Genomic DNA, 16,028 nt, shown 5'->3' with positions numbered 1-16,028 from the left:
AAAAGATGCATTGCTGCTGAGTTTATCTAAGAGAATTTTTTGTACTTTGAGCACCTCAAAGCAAGTGTAGGCAACCTAGGCCACTTATATAAAGACAATCTAGATGAAGGCATTTAAACATACAGCACCTTACTGAGACCAGCCTGCTCTTTGCTCTCACTCTCTTCTAGGAGCAGTATGTGTTCATCCATGATGCTCTAGTTGAAGCTGTCTTGAGCCGGGACACCTTGGTGACCTCTGACCTCCTCCACAGTTACGTGTCTGACCTCCTGACCCCTGGTGCAACAGGCAGGACACGTATGGACAAACAATTCAAGGTACAGCATACAGCATGCTTCCTTTTTTCCACCGACCTCATGTTCCTAACATGTACACAATAAATGTAACCAAATGTCTTTATTGTGTTCCAGTTAATTAGTCAGCGTCAGGCAAAGCACGCAGACTACAGCACCGCCCTGAAAGATGGCAATGCTGAGAGGAACAGAGCCAGAGCTCTGATGCCTGGTAAGCAGATCTGGATTACTAACTGGGCAAAGCAGGCAACTCCCAACAACATGTTGCAGTTAATTTATGTTAATTTCATTAAGTGTAACTTTTGTGAATGTAATAAGAACCAACATAAGCACAATATCAGACGACATGATGAGGAGCTTAAGTTAAGCTTCACTTTTCTCTTTTATTGGCTTGAAAGTTGAGGTTTGTAGATGAGTAATACTCACTGATATTATTCATTGCAGTCACCTGCATTGCTGTTCGGTCTAGTATGAACTCTGTATAGAGATGAACTAACAGAATCTATAGGCCAGGGACAAGGTACCAGAAGCTTTTTGCTGTCCACATATTGTCCACTTGTAGTCCAAGCAGTATTGACTAATCTCATGTACGTGACTTTCCTTTGCATTATTTGGTTTTTATTTGATTTTTTTATCTGTATCAAACAATTACTGGCTGATGGAACAGGAAATCTTAGCTCAGATATCTATTATCTGTTGCCGAGACATCCTCTGGTTATACAGGAAGCCCTAAAATATTGAAGAAGCTACATTCACAGACTTGGAAGGTGGGGTTGTAAATTAGGTTTAACATGACTCTGTGCTACTTGCTGTAGTACTCTAAAGTACTGTGGCAAATTCATAGACTGTATAAAAAGATGGACATTTCCAACATGATGTCACCAATTGCCTTCAATGGAGCATCTTTGCTGTTGCCATCTTAGCTTTTTGAAACCACATGAAAGCTGGCTGTGAGATGGACAGACTGCTCATTTGGTAGCAACTGGTCTTTCATAAGGAATGCCTACCCTAAATCAGACCCAGCTTTATTATTCTTCTGAACAATAATGGGGACCATAATTTATCCTGGGTTTTTAAACTACTGAATTAAACAAAGAATGAATGAGTCTATGATACAGTCAGGGAAAATGTTTACAGTGGTCATAGCTTACAGGAGCCGACTGTGCTTTTGCAGAGGAGGAGGCGCCACCTGGTGGTCATCACAAAGAATGCAGCTCTAAGGCACTTTTTATTGCCCTCACTTTTCAGACCCAGAATCTTTGTTCATTTCTAATAAACACTATCGACATACACATGTTTTATAACCAATCTGTAAATAATTGCATAAAATTGCATGTTAATTACCTGTATTGATGATGTAATGGGTGTGGGATTTGTTTTTCTGTTGGTTCATGATTGTGACAACAAATAGCAGTTTGGACCAGTAACCTGATGCAGGGAAAGTTTTATCAGCCTCACCTGTTCAATAATTGCCCATGAACACACCTTTAAATCTGAAATGCAGGACTATGGTTTCCTGTCTTATTTTTGGGCATTTTATCTCTAACTTATGTCTCCATGTCTCTGTGTAGTGGAGAGATCAAGAGTCTCTCTGACTGCTTCAGAATCAAACTCCACAGGCTACATCAATGCATCCTACGTGATGGTGAGACCACTGGAAGTTGTATATTTAAATCATTCTTTAAAGGGAACTTTTCCTGTCTTGAGCAAAACATTAGCTGGTGGTGTGATGCTGCTCGTACTTCCACAGGGACATCACCACACTAAGGAGTTCATAGTGAGCCAGACTCCTCTGAGCAGCACGGTGGCAGATTTCTGGAGAATGATCTGGGAACACAATTCACAGATTGTTGTCCGTCTGCCTGACTCACACAATCAGGTATAAAACACACACATACTCTGTAGAACTTTGAGTTACCTGTATATAACCACACACACTTAAACATGTTTCCTGTTTATCTCAGAGAGAAGAAGAGTGTGGTGTGTACTGGCCCAGTAAAGACCAGCCACTGAGCATTGATGGTTTCACTGTGTCGTACTCCAGGGAGGAGCACATATGTCTGTCCAATGATGAGAGACTTTTGGTGCAGGACTTTACAGTCCAGTCTCCACAGGTAACACACAATATAAGAGAATATTTTACATAAATGTTTTAATACAACCAGTCTGAGACTCTAAATCTGTTTTTTCATCTGTGCCCATCCAGAACAATTACGTGTTGGAAGTGCGCCAGTACAGCGCCACCTGCTGGCCCAACCCAGACAGTCCGATCAGAAACAGCTTTGATCTTGTTAACACAGTCAGAGAGCAGAGCAGACACACACAGGGACCAGTGATCGTACATGATCTGTAAGTATGATTCTGATTAAGATCATTCTCATCATTAAATCTGTTTGTTATTAATGGGGTTTTGTGTGTGTGTGTAGTTTGGGAGGTGCTACATCAGGGTTGTTTTGTGCCCTCACCACCCTGTCCAATCAGCTAGAGGAGGAGGGATCAGTAGACGTCTACCAGGTGGCACGGATGACCAACCTCATGAGGCCTGGGGTATTTAATGATATAGTAAGTACTCTTAAGGCTCTAAATTCTCAGTCCACCAGCATAATTTAGAAAGAAACAGGCATCAGGTGCAGCCTGTTACCTGTGTTTTTGCCTCTTACAGGAGCAGTACCAGTATCTGTACAGAGCGGTGCTGAGCCTGGTGAGCAGCCAGGAGGACCAGAGAGCCCTGCAGAGTCCCGAGACCAACGGATCTGTACCGCTGGGACAGACCAACATCGCAGAGAGCCTGGAGTCACTCATGTAGACGTCCACACACATGCACAACAGAGAAAATACATCACACGCGCACACGTTTCAAATTATGAGAAGATAATCCAAACACACTGTGTGAGATTCACAGCTATGTCTGCTGCTCATGCTGCTTTCATGTATAGTCAATGATCATTATTTATAAGATCAAAATAAGTAAAGCACTCTAATAAAACCTCACGTAATCTAAAATACTCTCTTCACGCTCAGTTGTTATGAAGGAAACTCGTAATCTTCAGAGATTTCAGCTGCGTCACAGTCTCCACGTCTCCATGTCTGAAACACCTGAAAGTGACCTTTATTGATTTTAGCATGCACAGCAGACAAAGCTGCACAATCTACTAGATCAGAGAAAAAGGTACCGCCTTCTCCTAAGGGACCCTTTATAAGTGAATGAATAACTTTAATAATTATTGACAAATCCTGTACTAATGTTTAAATAATGAAAAAAACAGACTTTTGGACAGAAATGATTCCCTTCAGCAGCTCTGATCAAATAGATGTGATGACCAAAACATTTGATTAATATCTTCACCGTGAAAACCCTGCAAAGTTATAGCTGATTTCAGATTGATAAGCTATCATGCAATTTTTAATTAATCATGATTAAAACCATTAGTTACAGTTAGGGGGTAGTGCCAAGAAAGTCTCGCTGCTTCTTCCATCTCTGTCTGTGACACTGGTCAGCACGGAGCAGGAGGCAGCAGAGAGACACCCAAACAGCTATCTTTGAGTTTATTTAATAACTCAATAAACATGAAATATACAAATTTATGTTATTAGAAATGCTTTTTCTTTCCAGTGACAGATCCACAATAATTACATTAATTCCACTGAAATCTTTAACATTTATTTTTCTTTCTTTTACTTTTCTTTGTATATTTTTTCATTAGTGTCATAGGCTGCATCTTTCTTCTAAGAAAAAAAAGAACAGAAATCAATATTAAAGAAATCCACAGGCAAAGCCCATTTGTGGAAATACAGATAAATGTAGGTAAAGTGCAAATGAAAAATAATGTTAAAAAGGGAAATGATGCAAGATAATCCTCTGTTTTCCTGCAAAATATGGAATGCACTGCACAACCAGCACATTCTGGGGCTTCAGCTACCAAGTACCCTTAATTAGAACCATGTTTTTACTAACCAGAATCTGCTTGTTTTTTGATTACGTCTCCTTGCAACTGGCTCCATGGTCTCTGGTACCCAGTGCCTTTTGTAAGTCACGTTATTGTACTTTTTAAAAGCAGCTGTGTGACTAATATGCCAAAATACTGGTGACTTATTTCTACCTGTTTTTTTTTAAAGGTGATCCCTGTCTCGTTGAGCTCAGTTGTTTTGTAAAAAAGGAACAAGATGAAATCTGGGATTTAAAGTAGGACGCAACCCAAAATTCATCTTTTGAGAATGAAACCAGAATAGAAGCGAAGATCTTCTCCAGCAGAATAAATCATAACAGATGACATTTCTTATTTTCTTATCGACTTAAGCAGAGATATGAATTAAAAAAAAAAAAGATCTTCATTCAGTTGAGACTGTTCTGCCATGAAGCTGTAAAAATTCACTGTCATGAAATGAGACAAGGGAAAGTAATATGAACTGCTGAACTTCTTGATATTTTGGGGGCGTAACATTAATACTCAGCGACTGAAAATGAAATTCCTGGTAGCGCCTGTTATGACTGTTTTCATTTTCCTGAAAGGGTCCAAATGCTTTCTACTGCGTCAGACACGACTACGCCAGCCTGTCAGTCCCTTTCAGTCCTCTGGCATAAATCACACAGGAGACTGCAGCTGAACACAGATCAGTTCAAACTGGAATAAAACTCTTTATGTGTAAATATCCCTGAATACTTTAAAGGCCAAATTTACTGTATGTTTATACTGTACCTCTACATATTTTCTATTTTACTATAAAAGGTGATTTTCTAGTCATTTACACAAATATATAACTGTGTGGATCCTATTTGATAATTTTAGCCTGGAAATATTGATCATGTTTATAGTTTTAATGAAATGGTATCTCTTTTTATCTCTATTACAGTAGCAGCTTAATGTCTATACCTTTGTCTCCAGCTATGAACTGGTGCTGTATGTATAATGCAACAAGATTATTAAAGATTTGTTCAAACCTTCACTCGTGTCTCTTTCATTGCAGGTGTTTTATTCTCAGAGACAGCAGGAGAAGAAGTCCAGCTCATTTGATTGTTTTTTATTTAGGCTGGGCACAGAACCACTCACTTCTCTCAACTCAAAAGTAAAGACATTACATATTTATCACACCTTTATTTTGACTATAATACATTGTATTGCATTGTCTCCCCTGATAGACCTGTAAATGATGGCAAAGACAAAAAGTCAAACAATCCAAAGCACAACCATGAAAAGTTACCAAAGATTAAGTCAAAACCAAAAATATAGATTTCTATATAATCATATTAATGTTTATCATTACACATTTATACTGTAGCAGTCACAAAAAGTAGATAAAGTGTATATAGTGCATTAAGAATAAACCTCGTTATGCAGTGAGTGTAAGAGTGCCCACCCTTCCTGCACTCTGCGTGGATAATAAATCTACTTACTCTCATAAAACTGCGTGACATGCTAAAGCCTCACACAGCTGGGTTCCCCACACACCTGTTGAAGTCCAAATATTTTTTGGCAGCGGGTGTGTTTACATGCACACAATCTCACATTACTAAGGCTCTTTTTTTTTTTAATTAAGAGCTGGTGTTTGCAGCCCTGAGTTGTGCTTTTCAGGCAGGAATATTTTATAAACTGACATGTTTCACTTTCAGTTTGATGGTATGATGTCAAAGAGAGGGGATATCCTTTTATGGTCATGTCAGGAACAGCACAGAAGCCCTGCCCACCTGCCTCTTTAAACCTTTGTAACCTTTGGCTTAAGAGGAGCAGCAATCAGAGGAAAGCTGCCTTAAAGAGAAGGTTAGAACAGCTCCTTTGGAGATGATGAGATGAGGGGCTGTAATGGAAGATAAATAAGATAATAAGAACTGCTTTGATCATATAGAGTGGCTATCTTAACTTTATAAGAATATGAAGTTGGAAATTGACATAAAAACAGGTGGATGGAAAGCCACATTTTTGAATATTTAAGATATATGTATATGTATATATGTATATGAGACTCCTAGCATTCCCTAATACCACCGAAGCCTCAGGGCTGCAGCAGTTTATAACTCTGTTATAAGCCCATCTTTGTTTTCATCTGAAAGAGACTCCAATTTTTCGTTCTGTCTTTAATATTTTCAGTGTGCATGTAAACACATTCACAAAGTTGCTTATTTTAAGAAAAAAAAAAACAGCCCACATTCTGACTAAAATACACCACAAAACTTTATGATTTTTGCTGTGGTTTCTGATCATATTGAGCACGTGTGAAGCCCAGTTTCTTGGCATTCAGCTTCACCAAATGTTCACAGTAACTGTTACACAATGAACACAGTTTTCCCTCAGTGTGCACACTACCTGCCTGACAGTGGCCAGTTTTACATAAAGTCAAGCTACCAATAATCATTCAACTTTAAGCAGTGGGACTATGTCATAGTTATCATCAATCAATTCAAAGTAAAATTCAAATGCAGTTCTACTTCCACAAATGTATTTTTCTCATTTCTAAATAAAAGCTTTGGGGAAGCGAGTGATTCTAGGAGCTCTTTAAAGATTCCCTGTGGAGTTTTAAGCCTCATCTACACACAAAGCAATATACTTGTCGTGCATCATGTTGTGTAGCTGATGGCAGTGCAATATATTTACTGCACCACCAAATGCCAATCACTGGTTTTCTTCACCTCCACTGGTGACCACTATAACTGCTTTTTAAAAAACTGAAGCACAATGGGACACTTGCTAAAATAAAACAAATTATTACCGCTAATAAAGGCCACGCCTAATATGAGGTGAATCAAACCCAGGCCCCTGTTTAAGAGTTTGTGGTGCTTAATAACTACATGTTACATGATAAATTAAATGAAAGCGAAGTTAAAATATATATAGTCTTGTGCAATAACACTAAGTCCAAATACAAGTAACACAGGCAATAAAATAAATTGTATAACTCTTATTGTATAATATAGAATTTTGGAAAAAATAGCTACATTCTCTACTTTGGCTAAAAAAAACACCATAACTTCCACCTGTTTCAAGCATATTGTGAGAAACTGAAGGTAATCAGAATCTCTCTTTTTTTTTTTTTTTGGATATTATGACATTGCTGTAAGAATCACGTGTGGAGATGAACTCTGGTTGTTGGGAGTTAAAACCCGTTCACCTCTTTGGAAAAATATCCGGTCCCCAGCAGGAGACACTACGGTGTTCCCAGCACTAAAAAAAAAGGCAATGTTTGACACCTCTGTTAGAATTCCTATTAAGAAATCACGATTTATAGCACTTCAAAATTTTACAAGTAGCACCTCTGAAAAGCAAGAAAAAGGAAAGTGACGTTTGCTGAGAGCAGCCCGAGGTGTTCACCGGGGTAGCTGCTCGTTTTTTTTATACTATAACAGGATTTGAGAATTTGGGAGATCAAGACAAAACAAAATATAGAATTGAAGCATAGTATTCAGTTATGCATAGCTCTGTTTCTCCTTGTCACTTCTGAACGTGTGTGTGTGTGTGTGTGTGTGTGTGCGCGCACACTCCAACGGGCTCTGTCAGTTGTCCTCTTTTCCTTGCTGTCGCCTTAATTTCCTTGACAGCCCTGCGAGACAAAGAGGCAGCATCAAACAGATGTACAAAGCACTGGGTGAAGCTGTGTGTGTGTGTGTGTGTGTGTGTGTGTGTGTCCTTACAGAGTTGGTTCGTTTCCGTTTCCAGCAGTCTGGGTTGAGTCTCTTCTGCTCGTCTGCGAGTGCTTTGGCCTGCAGGGTGAACACGCGACGCTCCTCGCTTCGCATTTTCTTCCACCGCTCACCGAGAAGGACGCTGATCGCTCTGCAGCACAGACACACACATTACTAACATATCACACAACACGCATGCCCACAGTCACAGTATGCACCTACCTGTTGTCTTTGCCTGGGTACATCTGTGTGTACTCTACACGGAACTTCTTGGCAAACAGCATGAACGCGTTCATTGGCCGCTTACACTTAGTGGGCGTGGCACTGCTCGCTCCCTGTGTACTGACAAGCTGGTTTTTGGGGGGCTTTTGCAGAGTGTGGTGGGAACGGCTGGGACTGTGCTCCTCTGTAAACAGGGTTCACATAGACTGTTATTTTTTTCGGGCAGTACATCCTCAGCCATGCTTGAGCATGTCTGCGTTTTTTGTATTTTGCAAACTGAACAGTATCAGCGAGTAAGGATAATTCAGGAAATTTGAAGTACGGGACCTCGTAGCAGATCTCTGTCTGGAGAAACGGCTCCCCCACTGGACTGGGATGCACGTCGTCTTCTTGCCATACTGCTCAACACATAAACCGCAGAGGAGTCCAGAGGCGTGAAATCATAACTAAGTAGGAGACAAAGAGAGGCTGGTTTGAAACTGCATGCAGCATTATAGCATTAAGCACAAGTCCACAGCTTCTCAAACTTTTCTTTAAGCCTGATTTAGGTGGACATAAGAACACTGAATCGGGCTCTACTCGTCTTGATCATTCTTCATCATGGCCATTAAAAGAGCTTTGTCTAATTCAGTGTCAGTTTATGGGAATAAAAAGAGGTCTTTTTATAGGCTTAGCTGGAAAAAAGAAGAGTATTTTTTATTTTTAGTACAGAATTCCTCTGTTTTCAGAATCCTTCCACTGGAGCTTAACACTGTCTGAAAAAAGGTGTTGATGTTAAACTGACGTAAAGTCAACTTTGAATACAGGCTTGTGTAAAAGAATGAGCTGCACCCAAAACCACAGCCTGCACACGGACACCTGATTACTGTTTTAAGACAGGCTTGCAAAACTGCAGACCTTTCCCTTAATACTGAATCATTTTCTGTTAACACTTTAATTAAGGATTACACCGCAAGCGTCTACTTTACCTTTTGAATGTGTCAAACACCAGTGAATCCTCTGTGTGCTTGGCGTCTCTGTGTCCCGGAGGCAGGCACACATCGCCCACTTCCATTTCATAACATGGTATCCCATACTGCACCACAGTCAGGCTCGGGTAAAAGGATGACCAGCCTGACAGAAAGAAGGATGAAATGTGTGTAAAGATACTGATGCTGTTTAATCACTTTAAGACCCACACTGACCTCACTCATACCTTTGTTTTTGACATAGAAGGGGTGATCGAGTTGGCAGCGGGCAGTCAGTGGAATATATCCAAATGTGCCAGGGTCAAAAGTCAGCTGTAGGACAGCCTGACCAGACAACACAATCTCTGCATGCTCCATCAGCTGCAGCCCCTCAGAGCCATAGCTCTGCAGAACAACAAATGGTATTTTTAACTCACTGTGTAGTGTGTTTCAGTGGACCCTTATTGTTTTCATGCACATGCTCCTAGCAGTCCGTTTATGCTCCTCTTAATGTACCTGCAGAAATCTAGACCGCTCCTCATCTGCAGAGTCTTCTTCAGCACACTCCAAGTCCTCAATGTCCCGCCACTCTATATTTGAGCTGTTGTGGAAATGCAGATGAGTTCCTGGTGACGGAGAAGAGCAGCTCTTCATCACATTCAAGACACGGCTGAGCTAAAACCTTACCAGTGAGATACACTGAAATTAAAGAACACAATCAGTCCACTTTGACTGACTCTGTGTGTGAGTTGCACGCACCTTTGAGAAAGCAGTGCCAGGTGGTGGGTGGGCAGGAAAAGCTCCAGCCCATGTCTTCATCATCAGACAGAGAAGATCTGGTGGATACGGCAGAGCCACATTCACTGCTCGTCTGGGGAAAGATACCGAAGCATCATCAGCTTCCATACACACTGTAAGAACCCATATAAGCTCTGGAGGTTAAACTAAAAAAGTGACTGTATCAACCTTATATGATAATAAAATCAGTGGTGTAACTGAGTTTTGATTATTGGCTGTGGGTGGTTATAAAGCAGATGAAATAAGAAAGCTCTACCCTGCAGCGCTGACAGTCCCTGCCATGACCTCTGGGGGATGACAAGGTGCTGCTGGGGAAAGGAGGAGGAGGCCGAGCGTAGGAATGTAGATCACTGCTGCTGCTGCTCGGGATGCAGACTGAGGAGGAACTATGAAAGGACAGAGGTTTGTGAGTGTGAATGGTCAGAAAACCCACTTATATGTTGCTAAAAGAGGGATCAAGCACACAAGGTAATGTGTACTAAAGATGCTCGCTGGTGTCACTTGGATGCTATGCTACATTTTTTGTACTTGTCAACATGAGACATAAGTTTTGTTAAGGTTGAAGTCAGCGATGAAGTATGTGACCATCCCACACAATGCAGAGATATTCTTATCAATCTGACTTTAAAAAAAAACAAAACAAACAAAAAACCTATAACCACTGTTTGATCAGCTTAAAACAATGAAAACCATAAGCCTGTTTTGGCTGTTTCATCCACACATATGAAGTACCAGATTTCACCAGTAGAGGTCACTTGTTTTATTTCCATGTTCTGTGGTTAAAACAACGAACCATTCTCTGTTGCTTCAGAACATTTTATCAGCACTGTTACTGTTGAAAAGGTTTTTTTTTCATGTGATTTGTTTGAATTTGGAAGTAAATGTTACATTCTGCATATTACAAACAAGAGAATAAAACCTGTTTCATATATATAAATAATCTGGTCAGTGTATGTCCAAGTAATCGCTGTGAGCCAAGAGTTCAGATTTTAGACTAAACATTTGGTTTCAGACAGTTTTTCTACTCTTGGCTCTGTGTGACATCAGGGAGAGCAGAAATCCCCAATATGGTGATCTAAAACGGGATTTATATTTCTGTGAGAAATATATGCCATAGGTACATTGTAACCATAAACACCTTCTGAAACCCTTATCTGCAACTTATGCCCTAACTTGACATGCACGTCCCTTTAAATATTACCACACACGTCGAGCCGATACAAGCAACAAAGACTGTGATTGGCCTGTTCAGCATCGTTGTTTCCTCCTATGCATTTCTGGCTACTTCTTCTGCCACCATTTTTCAAATCACCTGGGAGAGAACGGATTACTTCAAAGAGAGAAACTTGGCCACTAAATAGTGTTTTGGTGGTGAAATTGCAGAGCAACACAGGCACAGCACACTCTTTGTAAGAGGCAGCTAATCAATAGAAAACAATGGCTCAAAGGGAACTAAAACAAAACTTGTTTCAGACCATGAATGAATTGATGAGCTGCGCCAAAGCCCGGTATAACGCTGCATCCACACTGGAACTTATTTGCTTGCTGTGCATCGCTTGCACAGGTAACCCTCTAATGTATTTGCTACTGCGCTCTCACCTGGAAGCTGAGAAAAATTTAATTGCGGGTTCTGCCCACTTTGTGTTATTTAGACCATAGTAGCTCCAATCTCATTGTACAGTCTGTATAATAAAGGCATTCTATTCTATTGAAGTTGCTAAACGTCATTCACTTCCTGTGGCCTCTGGTCACCATGGTGCGCCGAATTGCGCTGATTTGTTTAGAAGACAAATTAGAACTATCCATACTTCCAGTGATTTATACTTTCAGTATATAATGTTAAAACTTTGTTCTTTGAGGATGTACAAAGTGCACCTACCTGCTGTCAGGAGGCTCCTGTAACAGTGGACTCTGAGGTCCAGTGGCAATATGTGCCAGCTGTGTCAGCCAGTGTGTGTCCGGAGGCTCTGGGCTGTGTGCTTGTGTGTTTCGTTCCTGGTGCGACACGCCCAACTCCACATGGTAAACAGGTGCTGCTGGTGACTCGGGCTCCTCTCGAACCTCTTGTAGATCTGGCAGGTCATCTAGGAGAAGTCAACAAACAGCAGGAAAGGTTAGCTTTCTTTGGAAAAGAGCTGACGCCCACATGCTGCTTACTCATGTCTTACATACCGTATTCCATGTAACTGTCACTAGTGGGGAAGTCGGGTGAGGAGGGGAAGTGTTCGTCACAGCGCAGAGGATCGTGTGATTGGTCTCCATCTGCATCCATCATCATTTCTGAAGGTGACAGCAGAGTAACAAAAGATCACCACATGCTTTAACAGTTGAACTGCAGACAGCCTAAAATTCACGACGATATTGGATTTGTTCCAGTGACACATCCTTGTCATGTTAGAATTACTTTGGTTTACTGAGGACAATTTTTAAATATTATAGGATGGAAACAAATTTGACAAAATAATTAGAACATACGACATGCAAACATTTCTTAAAGTACAAATAAGAAGAAAGATCTTCTCTGTTTTTCCCTCACAAACTACTTTTTAAAAAATCTGTATTGCTATTTCTGCTTAAAATGGAAATCCACAAATTTTACTCATGAAGATAAACTTACAGCAATCAGCCAAAAACATCCAAACCCCCACTGAACAAGCTGTGGAACAGCTGAAAGAACCTGACAATAAGCTTAAGATGAGGACCCAGATCCCAAACTCTCCTGATCACAATCCCAAAAGTATCTATGTAACAAGCCTAATCCACAGACATCCCATCCTGCAGATTCTCGCAGAATTCTGTGCTATTGTCCCAGGATCAAACTCCACAGAACAGCAGGCTGCAGCTGCTATGGTGGCAATAAGAGCACTCTGCTCAATATGAGACCAGTGGTTTTAATGTTGTGGCTGACTCGTGCCCTCCTGCACTCAAGTTTGAGGAATGATCTTCTCATGAGTTCATCAAGGTTGGTTTTTTTTTGGAGGGGTGTGAAACCATCCATTTTTGATGGGAAGCTGGTGTTACAATATTTTGAAATTATCCATAGCGCTGGGACATCGAGATTTCAACCTTTCATTTTTTTTAACTGTTTTTTGAGTCTCTTGTTTCATCGCATGAAGCAGGTGTAAACTGCTGCAGTTACCTGTGTGCTCAGCCTGAGGCTCGGGCTCTGGCACTTGGTGATATTTGGGGTGACCTGACAGCGCAGCTGGAGTCACCACCTCCCACACCATGATGTCCAGGCACTAAAACATAGAGTTGATTTACAGCTCACATGACTGTCAGACATATGACCTAGAAGTAAGGCTAATAATCTATACGCTTGCATCAGCATTCGCTATGTTCCCCACGGGTCAGACACAGACACACACATGCACACACACACAGCGAAGCATGATCCCTCACTGGGCTGTAATGTATAGGCTATAAATGGTTGCTGGCTGCCATTACACCCTCACACACAGGTTTAGACACATTAGAACAGCTCCAGTTCACTATTATAAGGACTAAGAACAAGAACTTAAGGCTATAAAGTTGTCTATCCCATTGCAAACATGTAAAACCCAAGAGAATATGTTTCATTCTTATCTGTTATAATTTTATCGTCATGTGACGTCTTGTTTATAAACTTTGTTCCTGGACGCATGCGCACAAAAAGCCCATTCATTCAATACCGAGAAGGGCAGCGATAATACAGATGAATAAAGTCGTTAAAGCGAATAAAACACAAGGAAGTTAAATCCTCCAAAGCTAACGCAACAGCGTCACGCGATCTGCTGCCATTAAACGTTACAAATGTCAACCTCTTTTACGCGTCACGCGAGGCTTTTGTATCGAAACCAATTGTCGATGGAACTGTTTGTACTTCGACAAAAAAAGCGAACAAAAGAGTCGCGGTTTGTATTAAAACGGACAAAATACGTTCTCGAAGCATATCTGGGGTGCGAAAATGTGATTAAGAGGGTGAAAATGGACGAGCTATCCGATTGCGCAAAAGACATTACAACAAAACAACAAACGTCAACAATGAAGCTTTACGGAGCGAGCGGCGCAAATGTATTTACGACTAAAAACAAGCAGTGTCAGCTTCGCATTGCAGCTCCTCTACCTCGTTCGAAGAGAAACAATTTAAATTGTGATGTCGCTTTTTAATTTCAACGCTTTGAAACCTATAAACGATTTCAATGAACTTTACTTAACTCACCAAAACAGTCGCCCCGGACGGAAAAAATGGGCTGGTATAAACACAATTTCCCAAACTCTGCTATTGGCGACAATTCACGTCAATCCACAGTTTCCCTCGCGCTGATTGGTCGGTTTGATGTACTCTGGCTCTGTACGTTATTGTCTTAATTTTATTTTTTTTATTAACATATATCGTGCCAACTATCAAGTTTTTTAACTTCTGAGGCTAAATAGAAAGTAGATTTTTAGCTCTCTAAAGACGACTCATGTCTCTGGAGTTGTATGCTTGTCTCAAGTGTCGCTGTCTTATTTCTTGTGAAATAAAAGCAAACATCGGCGCTCAAATAGCCTTCAAACTGTAATGATCCAGTGTAACAGAAACAGTGGAGGACGCCAAAATACCTGATTAACATGTCTGCCCTCTGCCCGTGTTTTTCACGTATGTTTGTAACTACTGTGTAAAGGCCCTACCGTCTTTACTGTAATTATAGATTTCTGCAGGTAGGCCCAAGTGAGTAAGTAAGGAACACGTAGCAGACTTTGCTCTGTGATATCCTATGTTTTATCAACTACGTTTACAAATGTGGCTAAACAATTTTACCTATCTGTCAAATGAGTGAATACTCATCAGTATACCAATTTGAGCCAGTCCCAGAAACATTCAGCTCACCAAACCAGAGATTTGGATCTATATTATTAAGCGCACTACAATCGGGACTCAACAAAAACAGTGAGGTGATCACATCACTAGTAAACCTCCTGGCTGGTATACGGTTAAATAAAAAAAAATTATGTAGCTTATACTGCGGGTATGGTTGCAGCTTCGTCCCTCACTGCCCTCTAGTGGTCACAATGACCTATCTCAAGGTGGATAGATCAAGTTAGACATTGTTACATATTTACATTTCCACTTAATATTTCAAAATGAATTAATAATACACTAATAAAAAAAAGATAAAACCAAAAACTTTAACTTTTCCATTAGTAATAAGCTACTATTGGCTACTCCCTAAAATGGTAGAGTGTTACTGTCGAAGGCTGAAGGACTCTCCAGATCTGTTTATGTCTCTTTATCATTAGAAATGCCCAAGGAGATATCTAAAAAGTTAGACAAATTGTTATTTAATTTTATATGGAGAAATAAAAGCCATTATTTTAAAAAAGACATTTTATGTAATGCCAAAAAATATGGTGGTCTGGAAGTTCTGAGTTTTGAAATGTTAAATAATTCTTTTAAAGTGAAGTGGTTAACAAACTTACTTAAAGAGAAAGACACGATTTGGAACACCTTTCCAAAACATGTCTTTGGTTTGATGGGCAGGGCAAAATTTTTGCTTAAATGTGATTACAAAATTGAAAAGTTAGCTGTAAAATTGTCCAATTTTCATAAGCAAGCTCTTCTGGCATGGAAACTTATATATAAGCATAATATTTCTCCAACAAATTATTATATATGGAATAATGGGAATATTCTTTGTAAGATTAAGTCACTTTGTTATAAAAAATGGGTGGAAAGAGGCATTATCCTGGTTAAACAGCTCTTTAATGCTCAAAGGAGTCTCTTCACATATGAAGAATTTTTATCTGAGTTTAACCTGCCTGTTACTCCCAAAGAATATGCAATTGTGTTTGATGCCTTACCGAGAGGTGTGCTGCAACTTTTTCAGGGCTCAACATCTAACATTTTAGTTACTGATTCACTCAATAGCGGCATACTGATTGGTGACATTGATGTCAGTATAAAAAGATGTTCCAATAGAGTAATACAGTGTAAGGACAAATTTGGAAAAGGTAGCTCTGCCAGCTGGAAGATCATACTGGTCTTCTATATATGGAGAAATAAGCTGGAATTACATTTGGCTGCATGGAGGAAAATTTTGTTTAAATAATAAGGTTAAGGAAGTTTCTTTTAAAATCTTACATAATATACAGGGGTTGGACAATGAAACTGAAACACCTGTCATTTTAGTGTGG

General features: G+C 40.1%; 2 protein-coding genes across 5 annotated transcripts in view; one reads left to right on the top strand and one right to left on the bottom strand.

Moving 5' to 3' along the window:
* The window catches only part of ptprz1b (protein tyrosine phosphatase receptor type Z1b), an 83,199-nt gene extending 77,969 nt beyond the window's left edge, over positions 1-5,230 (top strand). For 2 of the 3 annotated variants that reach the window (XM_030720007.1, XM_030720006.1), the window contains 8 exons: positions 171-317; positions 411-504; positions 1,865-1,938; positions 2,044-2,172; positions 2,258-2,407; positions 2,500-2,642; positions 2,720-2,855; positions 2,956-3,228. In XM_030720007.1, the coding sequence (XP_030575867.1) occupies positions 171-317; positions 411-504; positions 1,865-1,938; positions 2,044-2,172; positions 2,258-2,407; positions 2,500-2,642; positions 2,720-2,855; positions 2,956-3,099 (1,017 nt within the window). In that variant the 3' untranslated portion in view covers positions 3,100-3,228. Of the gene's footprint in view, positions 1-170; positions 318-410; positions 505-1,864; positions 1,939-2,043; positions 2,173-2,257; positions 2,408-2,499; positions 2,643-2,719; positions 2,856-2,955 lie in introns of all 3 variants that reach the window. The other variant, XM_030720008.1, reaches the window with a different exon arrangement.
* Positions 5,231-5,373: 143 nt separating this feature from the next.
* On the bottom strand, positions 5,374-14,117 carry LOC115773772 (HMG box-containing protein 1-like). 2 transcript variants are annotated; one of them, XM_030720686.1, is made up of 13 exons: positions 14,074-14,117; positions 13,012-13,114; positions 12,045-12,152; positions 11,752-11,956; positions 10,129-10,258; positions 9,834-9,945; positions 9,591-9,700; positions 9,323-9,479; positions 9,096-9,240; positions 8,455-8,573; positions 8,128-8,311; positions 7,915-8,056; positions 5,374-7,823 (listed from the first exon to the last, which is right to left on the bottom strand). In XM_030720686.1, exons 2-13 carry the CDS (start codon positions 13,100-13,102, stop codon positions 7,806-7,808), a joined length of 1,521 nt encoding a protein of 506 aa, XP_030576546.1. In that variant the 5' UTR covers positions 13,103-13,114; positions 14,074-14,117; the 3' UTR covers positions 5,374-7,805. The 2 variants fall into 2 exon arrangements, with proteins under 2 accessions (XP_030576546.1, XP_030576547.1); XM_030720687.1 differs by lacking the exon at positions 14,074-14,117 and adding an exon at positions 13,978-14,021.
* Between the last annotated feature and the right edge of the window lie 1,911 nt (positions 14,118-16,028).

This window comes from Archocentrus centrarchus, chromosome 23, assembly GCF_007364275.1.
Source record: "Archocentrus centrarchus isolate MPI-CPG fArcCen1 chromosome 23, fArcCen1, whole genome shotgun sequence".
Lineage (NCBI taxonomy): Eukaryota > Metazoa > Chordata > Actinopteri > Cichliformes > Cichlidae > Archocentrus > Archocentrus centrarchus.
The sequence above is the reverse complement of the archived record's forward strand: the minus strand, read 5'-3'. Positions and strand labels throughout refer to the sequence as shown.